This window comes from Trachurus japonicus, chromosome 21 (assembly GCF_045865225.1).
Source record: "Trachurus japonicus isolate A0001 chromosome 21, Traja_1.0".
Lineage (NCBI taxonomy): Eukaryota > Metazoa > Chordata > Actinopteri > Carangiformes > Carangidae > Trachurus > Trachurus japonicus.
Genome location: NC_140927.1, coordinates 7,342,460 through 7,358,855, shown reverse-complemented (window position 1 = coordinate 7,358,855; position 16,396 = coordinate 7,342,460). Strand labels below are relative to the sequence as shown.

The window sequence follows — 16,396 nt, the reverse complement described above, 5'->3', positions numbered from 1 at the left end:
ATCCGTTTCCTTACCAAAACAGCAGTCAACGGCCCCAGACCGCTATGCCTATTTTCTTGCTTTTCGATTGGTTACAATGCTTATACCACCCAATGACTGACCGTTATATTAGGTGAACTATCGAGATAGCACCAATAGCTTTGAGCGGGGCGTGGTCATGGCGCAGGGCGTTGGGGAGGGACCGGTAGTAGAATGAAACGGACTTCGCCTCCTCAACCTCTGCTGCGGGTTCTTCTTGCTGATTAACGGAGCTTGCTGTGCGGTGTGGTACTTGAATCTTAACATGTCTGATCTCCAGGTGAGTACGGATTGATGCTGTGACATACAGGTTCATGGTGGGTTGTGTCTTGTGGCAGTAGCAATAATAATAGCCTATATAATTTTATTTAGGTTTTGTTAACTACTGGGAAGGAGATCCGAGAGTCTCGAGCTAACATGAGCACATGATAGCCCGACAGTGGAGTGTTGTTTCTTCGTGGTCACTCTTGTCACACACTCGTGTGTGTGTGTGTGTGGTCACTCTTGTCACACACTCATTCCACGACGCGTGTGAGCAAAGTACAGTAACAGTCCTTAGAACTCACATCCCTTTCTGTGGACTGTCTGAGTGGCGAGTCTTCCTGTATTACACAGTCTGAGTAAATAAATGCTTAAAATAGTTAAAAATCTAAAAGATCTGCACTGTGAAAGTCCAATAACAATGCAGCTGATAAACCCAGAGGTGTTCATGAGGCGGACTTTAATCCTAGACCTTTCACCTACAGTCCTGCCTGTTGCTGGGGAAACCCTCATCAGTGATGTAGCAACCTGATCTTTGCTCCTCCTTCACGTTCCAGTTGCATGTCGAATCTTCGTGTGGTCATGTAGTGTCTTAAAGCCCCAGTATGTAAATTATTTGTCTTTTTATTAGCAAAAATCAAATATTGCTTTCATAGATACGTATTTCACTTAAAGGGACATTGTAACTTCTCCTGTTTATTCACGAAAATCGATTATTTGGTTTAAAAGTCTGTTTTTCATTCATCAGTAATCCCCCCATCAACAAAGTGAAGTGTTCCTTTCAGCTCTGAGTTAACCGTTCATATCATTCATATCTACATGGAGCGGGTAAGCTCGGTGCTGGCTGCCATGTGGTGTAGGGATGGGTACCTTTAGCATTTGAATCGATACTCGGTACCTGGGAACCGATACCGGTACCAATCGGTACCTGTTTTCGGTACTTTTTGTGTGTGTGGTAATTAAAAAATGTTTAAAAATAAAAATGTCTAAAATGTTAATATTTACCTCCTAACAGCATCACAACTCCTCAGCCTTTAAGAGTATTTTATGTTTTAGGGATGGGCAATGATTTTAATATAATGAAATAGTCATTCAATTAAAAAAAAAAAAGAAAAAAAAAAGGTTTGAGAATATAGTCTTGTCTGAAAAAATGTCCGTTTTTACTGTGGGAAAAGGAGAAACATGGAGAGACTCCTACAGCCATCAGAAAGCTCTGTGTGAAACTTTGTGAAATAAAAAAAAACTGAAACTGCAGTGCAAACTCTGCAACATGTGGACTTCACGTTTTGACGAGAGGAGAGGGGGAGACTTCATCCTCGTTTACATGTGCTCTCATTACGTGACGAGGACATGACGGACCGCTTCGGTACGGATTGTCACAACAGTCCGTTCGTCATTGTTAAATGACGGACGGCTGTTTTTCACGTAGTGATTTAAAACGACGGGCTGGCGCTACCGCTTCTCCGCGTCTCATTTCAGAGAGAGAGAGAAGGGGGGCGGGCGCGAGTGTGCGGGGCTCATGCAGACTGCATTCTTTGCTGACGCACGACGAAGGTGTGTTCAGGTACCGAAATGTGGTACCGATTGACTTTATGTGAATCGATACTCGGTACTTTGGTGGGAATTCGGTCGGTACCAAAAAAGTACCGAATTTCGGTACCCATCCCTAATGTGGTGTCTCCATGTTTTTACGTTCAGTGTCAGCGTGACGAAACCACGGAAACTCAGCGGAGACACCGGAGCTGTCGTCTCAGGTCGAGGTGGCGTCTGTGAAAAGTCACCGCGGTAACGCAGTGAGGAGGAATGGAGCGTTACACTGATGCTGCATTCACCTGCAGTCGGGCAGACGGCCGTCGGTAACAAACCAGATGTCATTTTAGTCACAGAAGTGGAGAGAAAGCCGGTAAAACGTGGGTCAGGTAAACAATACGACATCGCCATGACAACATATTGTCACGTGTATTGTTTTGCCTCGTGCTGACGGACCACTTGTTTACATAGAGGCTTGTTTATGCCGTTACGTGCAGCGCCTGTCGTCCGTCTGCCGTCTGCCCAATTTCACGTGAATGCAGCATGAAAAATACGATTGAGTTGCTTGTGATATACAACCACAACACTAGATGGGAGGAATTCCTACACAATATACCTTTAAAGGAGAACTCCGGCCATTTTTGACCCCTAAATCGTTGTCCTGATGGTCACCTGGTGTTGGGGGGAGCAAAAAACGCGACTAAAATTGACGCAGGCAAACCGGAGTTACACCATGGCAAGCCGTTGTAGCGATAGCATCAAATATCTATGGTACATGACTCGAATCCTTATGACACACCACTGAACTCATAAACTGTACAGTATTGCATGTAGCCACTCACCTCAGATAGCCGAACTCTGGAGCATCCTGGGAAGACATTACTATTCGATCGCAGAACGCCTGCTCTCCCCGCCACATAAACAAACACTTTTTCCTTGTTGTGATGATTTCTTTACAAAAATAAACGGTCAGAGATATTTTGGATATTACCACTGCACTGCTCCACCGTTTATTTTAGTTAAGAAATCATCACAACAAGGAAAAAGTGTTTGTTTTTGTGGCGGGGAGAAGGCGCTCTGCGATCGAATAGTAATGTCTTCCCAGGATGCTCCAGAGTTCGGCTGTCTGAGGTCAGTGGCTACGTGCAAAAACACAAAGTTTACACTGTTTATACCGGTTTATACTGTACAGTTTATGAGTTCAGTGGTGTGTCATAAGGATTCGAGTCATGTACCATAGATATTTGATTGTTTTTTGGGTGTTTGTTGTGGTTGAAAAAATTGCCCCCATACTTTAGTGTTGTGGCTATCGCTAGCGCCGTCTAGCCATGGTGTAACTCCGGTTTGCGTGCATCAATTTTAGTTGCGTTTTTTGCTCCTCCAACACCGGGTGACCATCAGGACAACGATTTAGGGGTCAAAACTGACCGGAGTTCTCCTTTAAGAGCAGAGGTCAGTATCACAGTCACTCTACACAGGGTTTCCTGCAGGAAAAAACTTTGGCCAGGGGGGGAGGTGAGTGGGGGGGGGGTTCAACCCGAAAACGGTTGCCGAGAACCGTTCTCGGCAAAAAAAAAAAGGATAAATTAATTAATTTGATTAATTGCTTAATTAATTAGATTGTTCAATTGTTATTTTTGCCCTCAAAATTAAAGAGAAGTTGCTTAATCAATTATTTCTGGCTCTCAAAATATGAGAGAAGTTCCTTAACAACAAACCCACAAACAGGATAACAGTTGGTGTGATGATGGAAAACACGAACTATATGCTATCGTCATTCAATGTTTATTTTTGGGTTCATGGCCTAATAAGTTTGGGAACCCTTGGCACACTTTTGGTTCTATTAAAGGGGACCTATTATGCTCCTTTTTGCACCAACTAAAATAGTTCCTGGGTGTCTTAAAGACATGTCTGTGACGTGCTTCAGTCAAAATACCCCAAAGATCAAACATCACAGCATTCTCAAAAACAGGGCTCTGCAAAACGGTCTGTTTCAGTGGCCCCTCCCTTTAAATGCAAATTAACCACTCCCTCAGCATTGCGTTACCATGACGATGTCTACTACTAGTACCTATACTGATTTGGCCAAAATGTAGTATGCAAACAAAAGCTAAATCTGCAGTAGGCAAATTGCCAGATCTCCAGTATGCATCTGACCAGTCTACATTGTGTAATGAAATGTGCCCATGACCTAGTCTCACCCTAACCAAAGATGGTATGGAGTAGTCTTTGCCATGTAGGCTACTGTAACCATGTAACATGTAATATAAAAATGCAAAAATAAATATATATTAAAGCCGCAAGCGGCGATGATCGGCCCTCGCTCGACCCATGCGACCGCGGGGGCCTGAGGCGTGCGGGGGCCGTGGCGCGAAGCGAGATTGGCGAAAAAGCGCTGCGGGAGCGGAAAAACGCAACGTGCGGTTCGTCCACTAGATGGCGCTACGAAGCCAGAAGCGGGTAGCGGCGTTCAGGAGCTGACCGGGATCAAGCCCCTGACGTTTGATGTGAATCGGACAATGTAAATGTAAAACAGGTCACTTCCTGTTACCACCAGGGGGCGCATTTGTATGAATCCAGATGTGGGTAGGTGTGATCAGGGGCTGACCAGGATCACACATGTCAGGTTTGAAGTTAATCGGACAATGTAAATGTAAAACAGGTCACTTCCTGTTACCACCAGGGGGCGCATTTGTATGAACCCAGATGTGGGTAGGTGTGTTTAGGGGCAGTGGCTCATCAAATATGAAAAATTTGAAGTCGATCGGACAAGTTAAGTGTAAACCAGGTCACTTCCTGTTACCACCGGGGGGCGCATTGAGTAAAGTGGGCGTGCCATTCAGTGGAACGTTCAGGGTGGAGCCATCATCATCTTCAGCAAGTTTGAAGCTGATAGGATGAAGTATGTGGGCGTTAGAGCTGTTAGAAGGTGAAATGGCGAGGAAACATGAAGTCGCCAAAAATTGGCAAGGCCGCAGAAGCCACGCCCTTTGACGTAGAGACCTATGGAGCACAAGGTTGGATCAGCATGGCATCTCGATAACCTGTAGGCAATTTGAAGTAGATCGGGCGAAATTAGTGGGAGGAGTTAAAGATTTTAATGTAAAAAATGGTCACTTCCTGTTACCACCGGGGGGCGCTTTGAGTAAAGTGAGATATTGATATATCGGGCGAATCAGTGACTCACCCCCATAATTTCCTTCAAGTTTGAAGTTGATAGGATAAAGCATGTGGGCGTGACAGCCAACCGAATGTTGGTGGCGATCGAGCCTATGTTTGGCGCCCATTGGAAGCCACGCCCTTTGACGTATTGACCTACGGAGCACATGCTGTACTCAGCTAGGTCTGAAGATGTTGTCTATCAAATTTGGAGCGTGTCGGGCGAACCGTTTTGGACGAGTTAATTTGGCGCCAAAAACGACCAATTCAAAATGGCCGACTTCCTGTTGACATTTCACCATGACATTAAGAGGCTTTTTTGTATATCTGGGTATGGTACATATGTGTACCGAATTTTGTTGGTCTACGCCAAAGTAAGCGAAATTGTCTATGGGACTTTTTAAAATTTGTAGGGGGCGCTATTTCGGCATTTCGCGTCGGACATGCGCGAGCAGCACAAAATATCGAATTTCGGAAGAAGCCGGACGTCCGGCAAAAAGTTCACGCATTTTCGAGTTGGGGAAAGGGGCGAAATTGGGGTTTGAAGGCGGAGAAGAATAATAATAATAATAATAATAATAAACAGCGCGATTTCAATAGCCCCTCGGGCGAGTGCTACTCGCCGCTCGGGCCTAAAAATAAATTAAAAATTAGGGCTGTCAAACGATTAATTTTTCTAATCGCGATTAATCGCATTTTTTCCATAGTTAACTCGTGATTAATCTCTATTAAAAATATTATATATGGCGCTTTGGACTTTCAACACTCCAAAGTGTTATAATCTCTAGACAAACAACTTTTAGACCAGACCTAGTAGGCCTACCTAATCATAACACATGATGCATGAAACTCACACAGAATTGAAACGAATTGCATCCAGTGGAAATTGCCCTTTACTTTGCTCTGCCTGGCCATGTGCATTTGTTGACAACAAAGCCTTCAAAAAATCAATGGATGGAGCTGTGGATATATGTTAGACTGTGTATATTTGTGTAGCAACCAACTTGAAGGTGCCTTACCGCCACCTACTGGACTGGAGGTCCCACACTCCAGTCCTCCAGTCCAGCAGACAGAGGACAAAATGGGCCGCGATTAACCGCGATTAAAAAATTTAATCGCGTTAATTTTTTAAATTAATCTCATCGCGATTAATGCGTTAACTCTGACAGCCCTATTAAAAATATATGCAGACTGGTCAGTTCATTGTAAAACAGTTATTTATTGATGTAAATGAGGTGATTTGTGCACATAGACTACAGCAGCACTGCTCCTCTCCTCCTCCTTCTCACAGCTTCACTTTTCATTCAAACTAATTCAACTGCCACAAGATTTCATCAATGAGACCAACATTCTGCTAAATAGACTAACCACACGGCGGTAAACGTCTAAAAAACCTGCGGGTATGTTTATTAGCGATGGTTTTCTCTACCGCGATGAGCACGGACGCCTGCCCGGCCAAGGAGGCCTGCAGACGGGCTCTGCCTGTGTGAGGAGCTGCTGCAGCTCCAGAGCTCCGGTGCTCCGGCGGTCCAGCGTTACGTCGGTCCGGCGAACAACGTCGCCCCGGCGGTACGTCGCTTCTCACACAGGTACAGCTTCACTTACATGAAACGTCGGCGTAAACTTCTAAATAAAACTTAGTAAAGTGATGCTACAGCGCTAAAACATGCAGGGAAGAAGCAGGAAGTAGTCCGCTCCGCTCTCCGCTGTGACACCAGGCACAACAGAGCAGCATGGGAGGAGGCGGGGCCGGCTGGAGCAGAGACCTCGGCATGACCATGTAGGGGAGTCCGGCACGCCATGACGTAGACGCGAGCTCATGTCAAAAAAAACTCAGCGCAACCGAGTGTAACAGGTGTGCAGAGAAATCCCAATTATCTAGCAGGGTTTACCTCCAAATGCATTAACCTCAGGATATGACACTTCCACGGCCTCTAGAACCATTATCCAACATTTTAAACATATATAAAAGTCTGAAAAGCTGGAAAAGCATAATAGGTCCCCTTTAAGTTTTGGTTAATTCCTTAATGAGTAGCATTTAGGCCAACCTGTTGCATTCATTTTATGGCATTTTTCTTGACAAGCAGATGTCGCTGTTTAATTTCACTCCCAGCTTTTTTTTCTCCATCATGCCAGTAAAAGTTGATTTTTGTACAGATAATGTTGCTGCTATCATTGTTATCATTGTTGATAAAATTGAAGAAAACCGTTTCTAGAAGTCATAATTTAGGCACGGGAGTCTCAAAGGGTGAAACAAGAAAAATTGCTCTTGAAAAACAGCCACTGCTGTTTAGATAAAATAAAAGCATCCTAGCATTTTAATTTAGAGCACCCAAGTAGAGGCTTAACATAAAGGAATACAATAAGAAGGGAGCAGTAGTTTTCCGTGGAATATATTCTGATATTCACAATGGCAAAAATAAATTATTGGCTAGAGACACACAGCAGGAAAGGAGCAACCTTGACATACAGTAACATCAATACCATTTGTGCAGATTTTTAAACCCACCTGCAGAATGTCCACAAATACAGCTGTGAGCAGCATCTGTACAACCCTTCACCTCAAGAGGAGCCACCTGAGAGACTGTGAGTTCACCCCCCCATCGCTCGGTACGGCTCCAGTCCACGCACTCTTTACACAAGCGTAGGTCGACGTACAGAGCGGGGTGAGATCAAAATAAAGTAGAGCAGTGCAGACCTTATCTGTTGTTCACTTAGTTTCATACTATAAAGAGGTGCGTCAGTTCCAGTGAATCGTCGCGGGCCAGATGTTTTTCTCTCGCTGGCCGCATCATTTTTTTTCCCTCTTTTTTTTTTGCCGGTCATTCTAGCCCGGGCGCTATAGATTTCAGGCCGGGCGGGGCGTCTGGCCAAATAAGGTCTGCAGGAAACCCTGCTATGTGATTCAGCTCCCTATGTGTAATTCAGCAACAGAGAAATGTGAATGTACAATTTCACTGTATACCTTGTGAACAGGAAAAGAGCTAGGACTGAACTCAGTTCCAGGGACCATAAGTCCAAGTTATTGGATAGTATGTGGCCCTGACCTCCAGCCCTCTGTTTGAAGTGTTAATGAAATGGTTGTCCCCCTCTCTCCAGGCTAAATTTGATGCAGCAGCAGCTGATGTGAAGCAGCTGAAGGCAAAGCCAGCTGATGAGGAGATGCTGCAGGTCTACGCCCTGTTCAAACAGGCCACCGTAGGTGACGTCAACACCGGTGAGACAGCACTCTCTGCACTGCTCATGCTCATAACCACCTACTAATGTTCCATTCAATTTAGTATGTAGTGTGTTCACAATGCATAGATGACTTCTGGAGATGACAAGCTGCTTTCAGAGAGTGGCAGCAAATACAGGACTCTGCAAATCAATGCTTTCCTCTGAAAAACTCAATAAAAACTAAACTAAAACTAGTTCATTCCTCAACTATAACCTGAACTAAAACTGCTTAATCCCTTGTTTAACTAAAACTTAACTGAAATTAAAAAAGCAAACTGAAAAACTAAATAAAACAGGATTTTCAAAACTGTAATAACCAAGGTCTGTGTACTACAAGCTGTTCGAGTTGATTGATTGGCTCGGTGTTTGTGCTCGTCTCCTCCATGTCAGCAGCATCAGCTTCGCTTCGCTTTGAGGGAAGGCAGAGTCGCTTGACTTACACAGCATAGTTTTTTTTTTTTTTTTCTTTCCCCAAGTGGGCGGCACAGGGAAAGTAATTGTTTATTGTTTATTGTTTGTTTATTGTTTATTGAGGATCCCCATTAGCCGACGCACAAACGCCAGGCTAGTCTTCCTGGGGTCCTTTTCAAAAGTTCAAAATAAAATAATAATACACAGATCCAGTTACAAAACATACACAGATCCAGTTACAATAAAAAGAAAGGAAAAAGGAAAAGAAAAAGATAGTTCTCAAAATAATAAAATAAAATAACAATACACAGATCCAGTTACAATAAAAAGAAAGAAAAAAGGGAAAGAAAGAGGAAGTTCTCAAAATGATAACATGAAAGATGAACTCTTAAGTCTAAAAAGTGACTTTACATGTTTCTTAAATGCTTTTTTACTGGGAATAGTCCTAATATTTAAATGAAGAGTATTCCATAACGAAATGCCTTTATATACAACAGTGCTTTTCATTGAATTAGTTCTTGGTCGTGGTAATGCAAGTAGACCTTGAGTTGAAGCTCTGGTACTGTAGTGGTGAACATCACCCTTATAACCAATCTGATTAAAAAGATCTGTAGGATACTTATTATGAATAATGTTTCAAATAAATAACAATAAACTGCTGGATAATTTATGAATAACTTTCAGCCATCCAAGACAAGAATGCATACGGTCCACACTCGATCTATAAGAACAATCAAGAGTAAGCGTTAGGGTTAGTTACAAACTGCCCTATTTTGAGCAGTTTGTAATTTTGTAAACTCAGATTTGGGTGCAGATAGAAGCCCAAATAACTGAACAATAATCCAGATGACACAACACCAATGTTTGTACTACCTGTCTGCGAATTGCAGGTGTTAAATATGTAGCACATTTCCTAACAGCAGCGATGCTTCTATCCATCTTAGCGACAATTTGATTGATATGTTCAGACCACGAAAGTGTATTACTAAGGGTAAGGGTAATAACTGACATTCGTAAGATTACTGCGGTTAGAGGATCTAAATTTCGGTTTCGGTCTATTTTTGGTTACACAGATTATTGGTGTGTGTCAATCGGCAAAAAAAAAGAGAAAGGGTATCTAATAGGATTACATTTTTATATTATTTATGTTGGAAAACAATCAAAGAAATTCACATAAAAAGAGTAGTCAATACATTATGTATTCAGAAAAAAATCAGACCTCTGTGGCAGCTGCAGGACTAATGCCCTGTACACACTGTGCGATTTTGGCCGTCGCAGACGAAAGACGGCCGATCGTAGGAGAATCGTGGCGAAATCTTTGGTCGTAGCTCTAAATCGGCCGTCTTACGTCGCACAGTGAGACAGGTTCTACGACGGCCGTTGTCAGCGTCTTGCGACCAAAGATGACCTGCGATTAAATTCTGACAGTGTCAGAAAACTGCTACGACCTACGTCTACTAATCAGCTGATGGACGTCTATCAGTGGCGCAGGTGACAGGGACGAGCACTGATTTTCGAGTAAATAGTCATTAAATTAAAAAACGAATAGTTTATCTTGTCATGACTGGAGAGGTGTATGTTCCTTTTTACTGTCACAGAAAGAGGAGGAACATGGACAGACTCATACAGCCATCAGAAAAGTTGTGTGTGAAAAAAAAAAAAAACCCATGTGCGGACTATGATGAGAAGCGGTCGCCTACCGGAGAATATTGACGTGTTTACGCCGGGAGAGGTGACTTCGTCCTCGTTTAGATGTGCTCTTATTACGTGACGGTACTGCTGTGATGTTCTCTGCCAATACAGGCCGTGATTTCATTTTTAAATAACGGACAACTGGCGGTAGCCTACTGCTCCACTGGTGCCGGTGACTTGTGTCTGTGTGTGAAGAGGGAGAGAGGGAGAGAGGGAGGGGGGGGGGGAGGGGGGAGCGGGCGACCTGCGATTCAGTAGAACGATCATCGTACAGTCTGCACACGTCAAACTTGACGTCGTAGCAAAGATTGTAAATTCCACGTCGCATAGTGTGTCATGCAAGACTGCTAAAATCGCACAGTGTGTAGAGGGCATAACACAACTCCGGCCAATCCATGCTTTTCGCTCCAAAAAGGAAAAAACAATCTAATGCCTTCATGTCTAGTTCTGCCTACGCCCAAATAAGCTGCCGTCTCTCTCCCTCCTCCCGCTTGCGCGACCAGAGTCTTCACCCACATCCGCAGAAAGGTGAAGGCGTGGCTTCAGAGAGCAGTCTGAGGAAACTGGGAGTTTTGACTTGTGTATTTTCAAAATGTGGTCGCTAGAATATCTGATATTTCAGTGGGCTCTCTTAGGCCTAGTCCACACGAACACGGGTATTTTTGAAACCAAACTTTTATGGACCCCGGTTAAAAAAAAATTTGCGTCTACACCACCGGTGTGATAAAAAATAACTCTGTCCACATGAGACCGCAAATCCGTCTCAAACAATGTCATGTGCATTCCAAAGCAGTAGGTGGCGATATCACTCCTAACAGGAAAGCAGCTGTAACTTGTATAAAGAGAGTGGAGGCTCAAACTGACCGGCACCGCGAGTCCGCGCTACTAACACACCCCGCCCATAATCTCTTGTTTATGACAGATACGAAAATACACAAATAGACACATCGTAACGATAATCCATCGATCCACTGATTGATTCTGAAAGGCTTCATTGAAAACAAATGTAAGGACGGGAGGAAGCAAAACAGTGGGGAAGTGACCGCAATTTACAATTTGATAAAAGCCTATTTTCGCCATATCAACATTATGTTTACATATGGTGACCACGCGATTTTGTATTAGTGTCCGCATGTTTAGTGATTATTGATATTCACAGTAGCCATAATAGTCCACTCATATGTGTCTGAGCGGTCAGTGCATGATGATCCATAGGTCAGCGTCGAGAAGCTTGACGTGCTAGCAACAGTAACTAGGGGGGGCGGGGATTTATGAAAAATGTCCGGTTTTCCTGTCCACACATGAAGCTGAAACCGGAGTTTTCGAAAAAGTTCACCCTGGACTCCGGTTACAAAAAACTCCGGTTTCAGGAGCCACAACTGCGGTTACATGTGGATGAAAGAACAAACCGTGTAGAGAAACACACGGTTTCAAAAATACCCAGGTTCGTGTGGGTATTAATGTATAATATTTTCAGCATTTAATTTAATTGTCCTGTGAAAACAAAGTGAAGAGCTCTTTGTGATCCAATTTGCAGATAACAGACACTGATCTGAATCTACTGCAGTTACTGGAGCACATGACTGTGCATGACTACCTCACATTACCCCATGTAAAATAACCACACCTCTCACTTTAACAAGTGGCTTGATCATTGCGATGGTGTCTGCTAACTTGTCTTATCACTCTTCTCTCTGAAGCTCGTCCTGGGATGTTTGACTTCACTGGGAAAGCCAAGTGGGATGCCTGGGAGAAGCAGAAAGGTACACACTTAGCCCTGTGGATGTTGGAAATATTTTAAACAAAGTTTCCAGTATGTCATCTTATTGTATTTTAGTTTCACTGTACTAATCTCTAGTTCAGGGGTCACCAGCTCTTCCTCCTTGGCAATATTCAAAAAGAAACTACTGTTAAAATTAACAGAACAACAAAAATTGGTTTGACTTTTCAATTTTGCCTTCCCTAGTGCCTCACGTTTTTCACGTTTCTCACGTCCTATCAGTTTTTTTTTCTTGTTTTCTTCTTTTCTCACCTTTTTCCATTTAGTGTTGTTATCATTACTACTACTATTATTTTTACTATCATCATCTTCCCTTATCTTCATCTCTTTTCTTTTCTTTTTTCTTTTGTTATTTCTCTACCTTGCACAAGGTATGTGAATATTATTTCTTTACTGTGTTTCAATTATTTGTTAGGTCTTTATCCAATGAGGAGAGAGAACGGCATAAAGGGGCGGTCCTCTCTGTGTGTGCAGCCAAGGGATGCGCGTGAGTGTGGTGACGTAGGGACGAGGGCAGGGACTGCTAACTCCATCTGCTGACAAGAAGTTAGCCAAAACCACCGGATCGCTTACTTCTGCTTTAATGGGCTTGTTTTCTCCCCCGGGATGACAATTAGGTTAATTGTATTGGTCTCCACCAGGGAGAAATTTGTCGCGGAGACAGGGAACACGTTGCATCATAAAAAAAACACATACAGTGCAAAAAGCACATCAGGTTAAAAGACTGGTGGAGTAAAAAACAGACCACACTGGACAATCCTGCACATACGGCAAACTGATGTGAACGTCCACTCAGGCCAGCATTCACATGCATCCACACCGCTACACTATCTGGAATCATAAATATTCATTAATATCAGCATCACATAACCTCAAACATACATTAATCCATTCATTCACATATGTCCATAGTTTGAGTCATAATACATTCATTTCCATATACACATAGCCTATGTTCGTATACATATACAGAAACATCACAATCATTTCCTGCTGTTGAGAAGCTTGGTTGATACAGGCACAAAGGAATGTTTGTATCGATTGTGGCTGCACAAAGGAAGCCTATATCTCTTTCCAGAGTTCAGGAGAGTATATTCACTGTTCAGCACATGAGAACTATCTGTTAAAATGGCATTTGCCTGTCTGATCGTCGCCTGCTCAAAAAGGTCCTGTGAATTAAAGCAGAAGTAAGCGATCCGGTGGTTTTGGCTAACTTCCTGTCACCCGATGGAGTTAGCAGTCCCCGCCCTCGTCCCTACGTCACCACATTCACGCGCATCCCTTGGCTGCACACACAGAGAGGACCGCCCCTTTATGCCGTTCTCTCTCCTCATTGGATAAAGGTTGTAGGATACAAGGAAAGTTTTCTCCTGGGCTTACAGCAGAGCAGAGTGACTGACAGACCCGTGTTTCAGACCAAACACTCTATATAAGTGATTGCTGTTGGAAGATAGAACTATTTAAGACTTATATTAACACAAACATTCCGCTTACTTCTGCTTTAAGGGGGGGTGTTATTCCCATAATCTTGCCAGCAGTTTTGACAAGGCTTGAGATTTCAGCTCTAGATTTAACAGTTAAATTACCAAACCAGCTGGTGATACCATAGCGGAGTACTGACTCAATTGCTGCTCTATAAAAAATTTATATAATATTTTTGCAAACTCCAAATACTCTGAGCCTACGTAAGAAATGGAGACGTTGGTGAATTCTGGCACAGACATTGGCCACCTGTGTGCCCCAGCTCAAGTCGCTGTCGACATAGACTCCAAGGTACCTGAATGTTTTGACCTGCACAATGTCCTGGCCATGCAGGTCTCATTTACTGTCCAGCTTCCATGTTGTGCTCTGTTGAGAATAGTGTAATTATAATCAGTAGAGACTGTGATGGAAACTCATTGAAACAGCTTATGTTGTGATTAACCAGGGACAATGTTGAATATGTTTATTCTCTTTACAGAATCGGCCTCAGTCTATTTTTAGTCCCAGATCAGAGATAAGGTCCAAAGCCAACATTGAACCAGCAATAAAGCTTCACTGGCAATCACCAGCAGACTGAGTCCTTAAAGGAATAGTAGCATTTTTTAAAGTGGGGTTGTATGATCTACAAATAGCCCCTAAGTACTTTAATTGCAGTAGAAGACTCTCTGCACTCCTACCGTTAGCAACGCCAGCCCATAGCCCTGCCCAGAGATTTACAACATACATTGTTGTGAATGGACCCAAAGAAACAGCCTATTTTCGCAGCCTAAAAGAGGTTTTACGTGGAAAAAAAATACACAGTTCCATTGTTCGCAATAATATAATTTTTTCCAGCCCTTCAAAGTGCAGGAAAAACGCAGTTTTTATTTGGACCTAACCAACTCATGTATCCCTCCGCCCAGGGTTAGCGCCCGCCGATCAGCAGTTGGTTAGCTCCAAATAAAAACTGCGTTTTTCCTGCACTTTGAGGGGCTGGAAAAAATGATATTATAGCGAACAATGGAACTGTGTATTTTTTTTTCAGTTTAAACCTCTTTTAGGCCACGAAAATAGGCCGTTTCTTTGGGTCCATTCACAACAATGTATGTTGTAAATCTCTGGGCAAGGTTATGGGCTGGCGTTGCTAACGGGAGGAGTGCAGAGAGTCTTCTACTGCAATTAAAGTACTTAGGGGCTATTTGTAGATCATACAACCCCACTTTAAAAAAAATGCTACTATCCCTTTAAAGGGATAGTTCACCCTAGAATGATATTTCGCTCATTATCTACTCATCCTCATGTTGACTAAGGGCTGGAAGAATTTTCAGAGTCCACCGTCCCTTCTCTGAGTTACAGGGGGTCTTGGCGTAGCAGTGCATTTCAATGCAACGGTTGCAAAGGGACACCAGAGCTCTTCGTAAAAAAACACACACAAAAAAACATCCAAATACCTCCATGATGCTCATATGTAATGTCCGTCTTGTGCTGAAGCCCCAAATTGCGTAATTGTCCCGAAAAAAATTAAATAAGTCCACATTCCAAGCATGTTTGTAGCATTAGCTCCTAGTGTCTGTTCTTCCGCTGCCAGCGCGCATGCGCAAGGTTCTGGCTCGTACAAATACGGCTCAGCAAAGAAATGCAGCTCGTCCTCGACATCAAAATCTTCAGCCATGGCTAAAATATGTTTTAAGAGGCCAAAATTGCACGAAAAAGTGTTGTCCCGGTGCAAGGCAGGCTATTACGGACTGCTTCTAGTCCTTCGCCGGGGTAAACAAGGAAGCGAGTCGGTCTCAGTGCGAACCTTGCGCATGCGCGCTGGCAGCGGAACCGGACAACAGACACTAGGAGCTAATGCTACAAACATGCTTGGAATGTGGACTTATTTAATTTTTTTCGGGACAATTACGCAATTTGGGGCTTCAGCACAAGACGGACATTACATACGAGCATCATGGAGGTATTTGGATGTTTTTTTGTGTGTGTTTTTTTACGAAGAGCTCTGGTGTCCCTTTGCAACCGTTGCATTGAAATGCACTGCTACGCCAAGACCCCCTGTAACTCAGAGAAGGGACGGTGGACTCTGAAAATTCTTCCAGCCCTTAGTCAACATGAGGGTGAGTAGATAATGAGCGAAATATCATTCTAGGGTGAACTATCCCTTTAAGACCACACAGTTTTCAGCAGGAAGTGGTAGTTTATTCACTCATCTTCATGTATTTATGCATTTTGGCTTTTTTGTTAAAGGCAAGAGCAACGAGGATGCAATGAATGAATATATCAGCCTTGTGGATCAACTGAAGCAGAAGTATGGATTCTAGTGTCATCTGACGACAACTGCCTGCCTCTACCAACTGCTGGATGGATGGAGCTCAGATTGAGACCAGCACCACTGCTGCCACATCCAGATGCTGTGAAATGCCTTTCAGCCTGAGGAGTTTGTCCTCACTCAACACATGAATACCTGATAACTGCTTGTTGTAGAGATACAGTCAAATCTTGTCCACCACCCACAACAATATTTTTTTCTGTTTTTACACCAGGTCCTCTCATTTCAGAATAAAATGATCTCTCTCAAACTGCTGTCTTGGGGTCATCTGATTTTGGACACTAATTGAATACATTTGAATCATATTTGAGCAGTCTGATCAACAGAGGAAGACTCCACATCTCCATTACTTGAGTCTTAAATATAGAACATCTCTGGGGCCTCATTTATCAAAAAGGGTGTAAAAGTGCTACTAAATTTTGACATACTGTATGGTGAAAAGCTCAAAATGGCGTGTCAAATGTTATGTCACCTGTGAATGTTGCACTGGACCAAATTACTGGCCTAGTGTATGTCCCCATCCTCACAGCTACACTGCT

The 16,396-nt window shown here is 43.2% G+C and overlaps 1 protein-coding gene across 1 annotated transcript; it reads left to right on the top strand.

Annotated features, from left to right (window-relative positions):
• The first annotated feature begins 199 nt into the window (after positions 1 to 199).
• dbi (diazepam binding inhibitor (GABA receptor modulator, acyl-CoA binding protein)) lies at positions 200 to 16,107 on the top strand. The gene is made up of 4 exons (XM_085765412.1): positions 200 to 298; positions 8,068 to 8,185; positions 11,991 to 12,053; positions 15,776 to 16,107. Exons 1-4 carry the CDS (start codon positions 284 to 286, stop codon positions 15,847 to 15,849), a joined length of 270 nt encoding a protein of 89 aa, XP_085621538.1. The 5' UTR covers positions 200 to 283; the 3' UTR covers positions 15,850 to 16,107.
• The last annotated feature ends 289 nt before the right edge of the window (positions 16,108 to 16,396 follow it).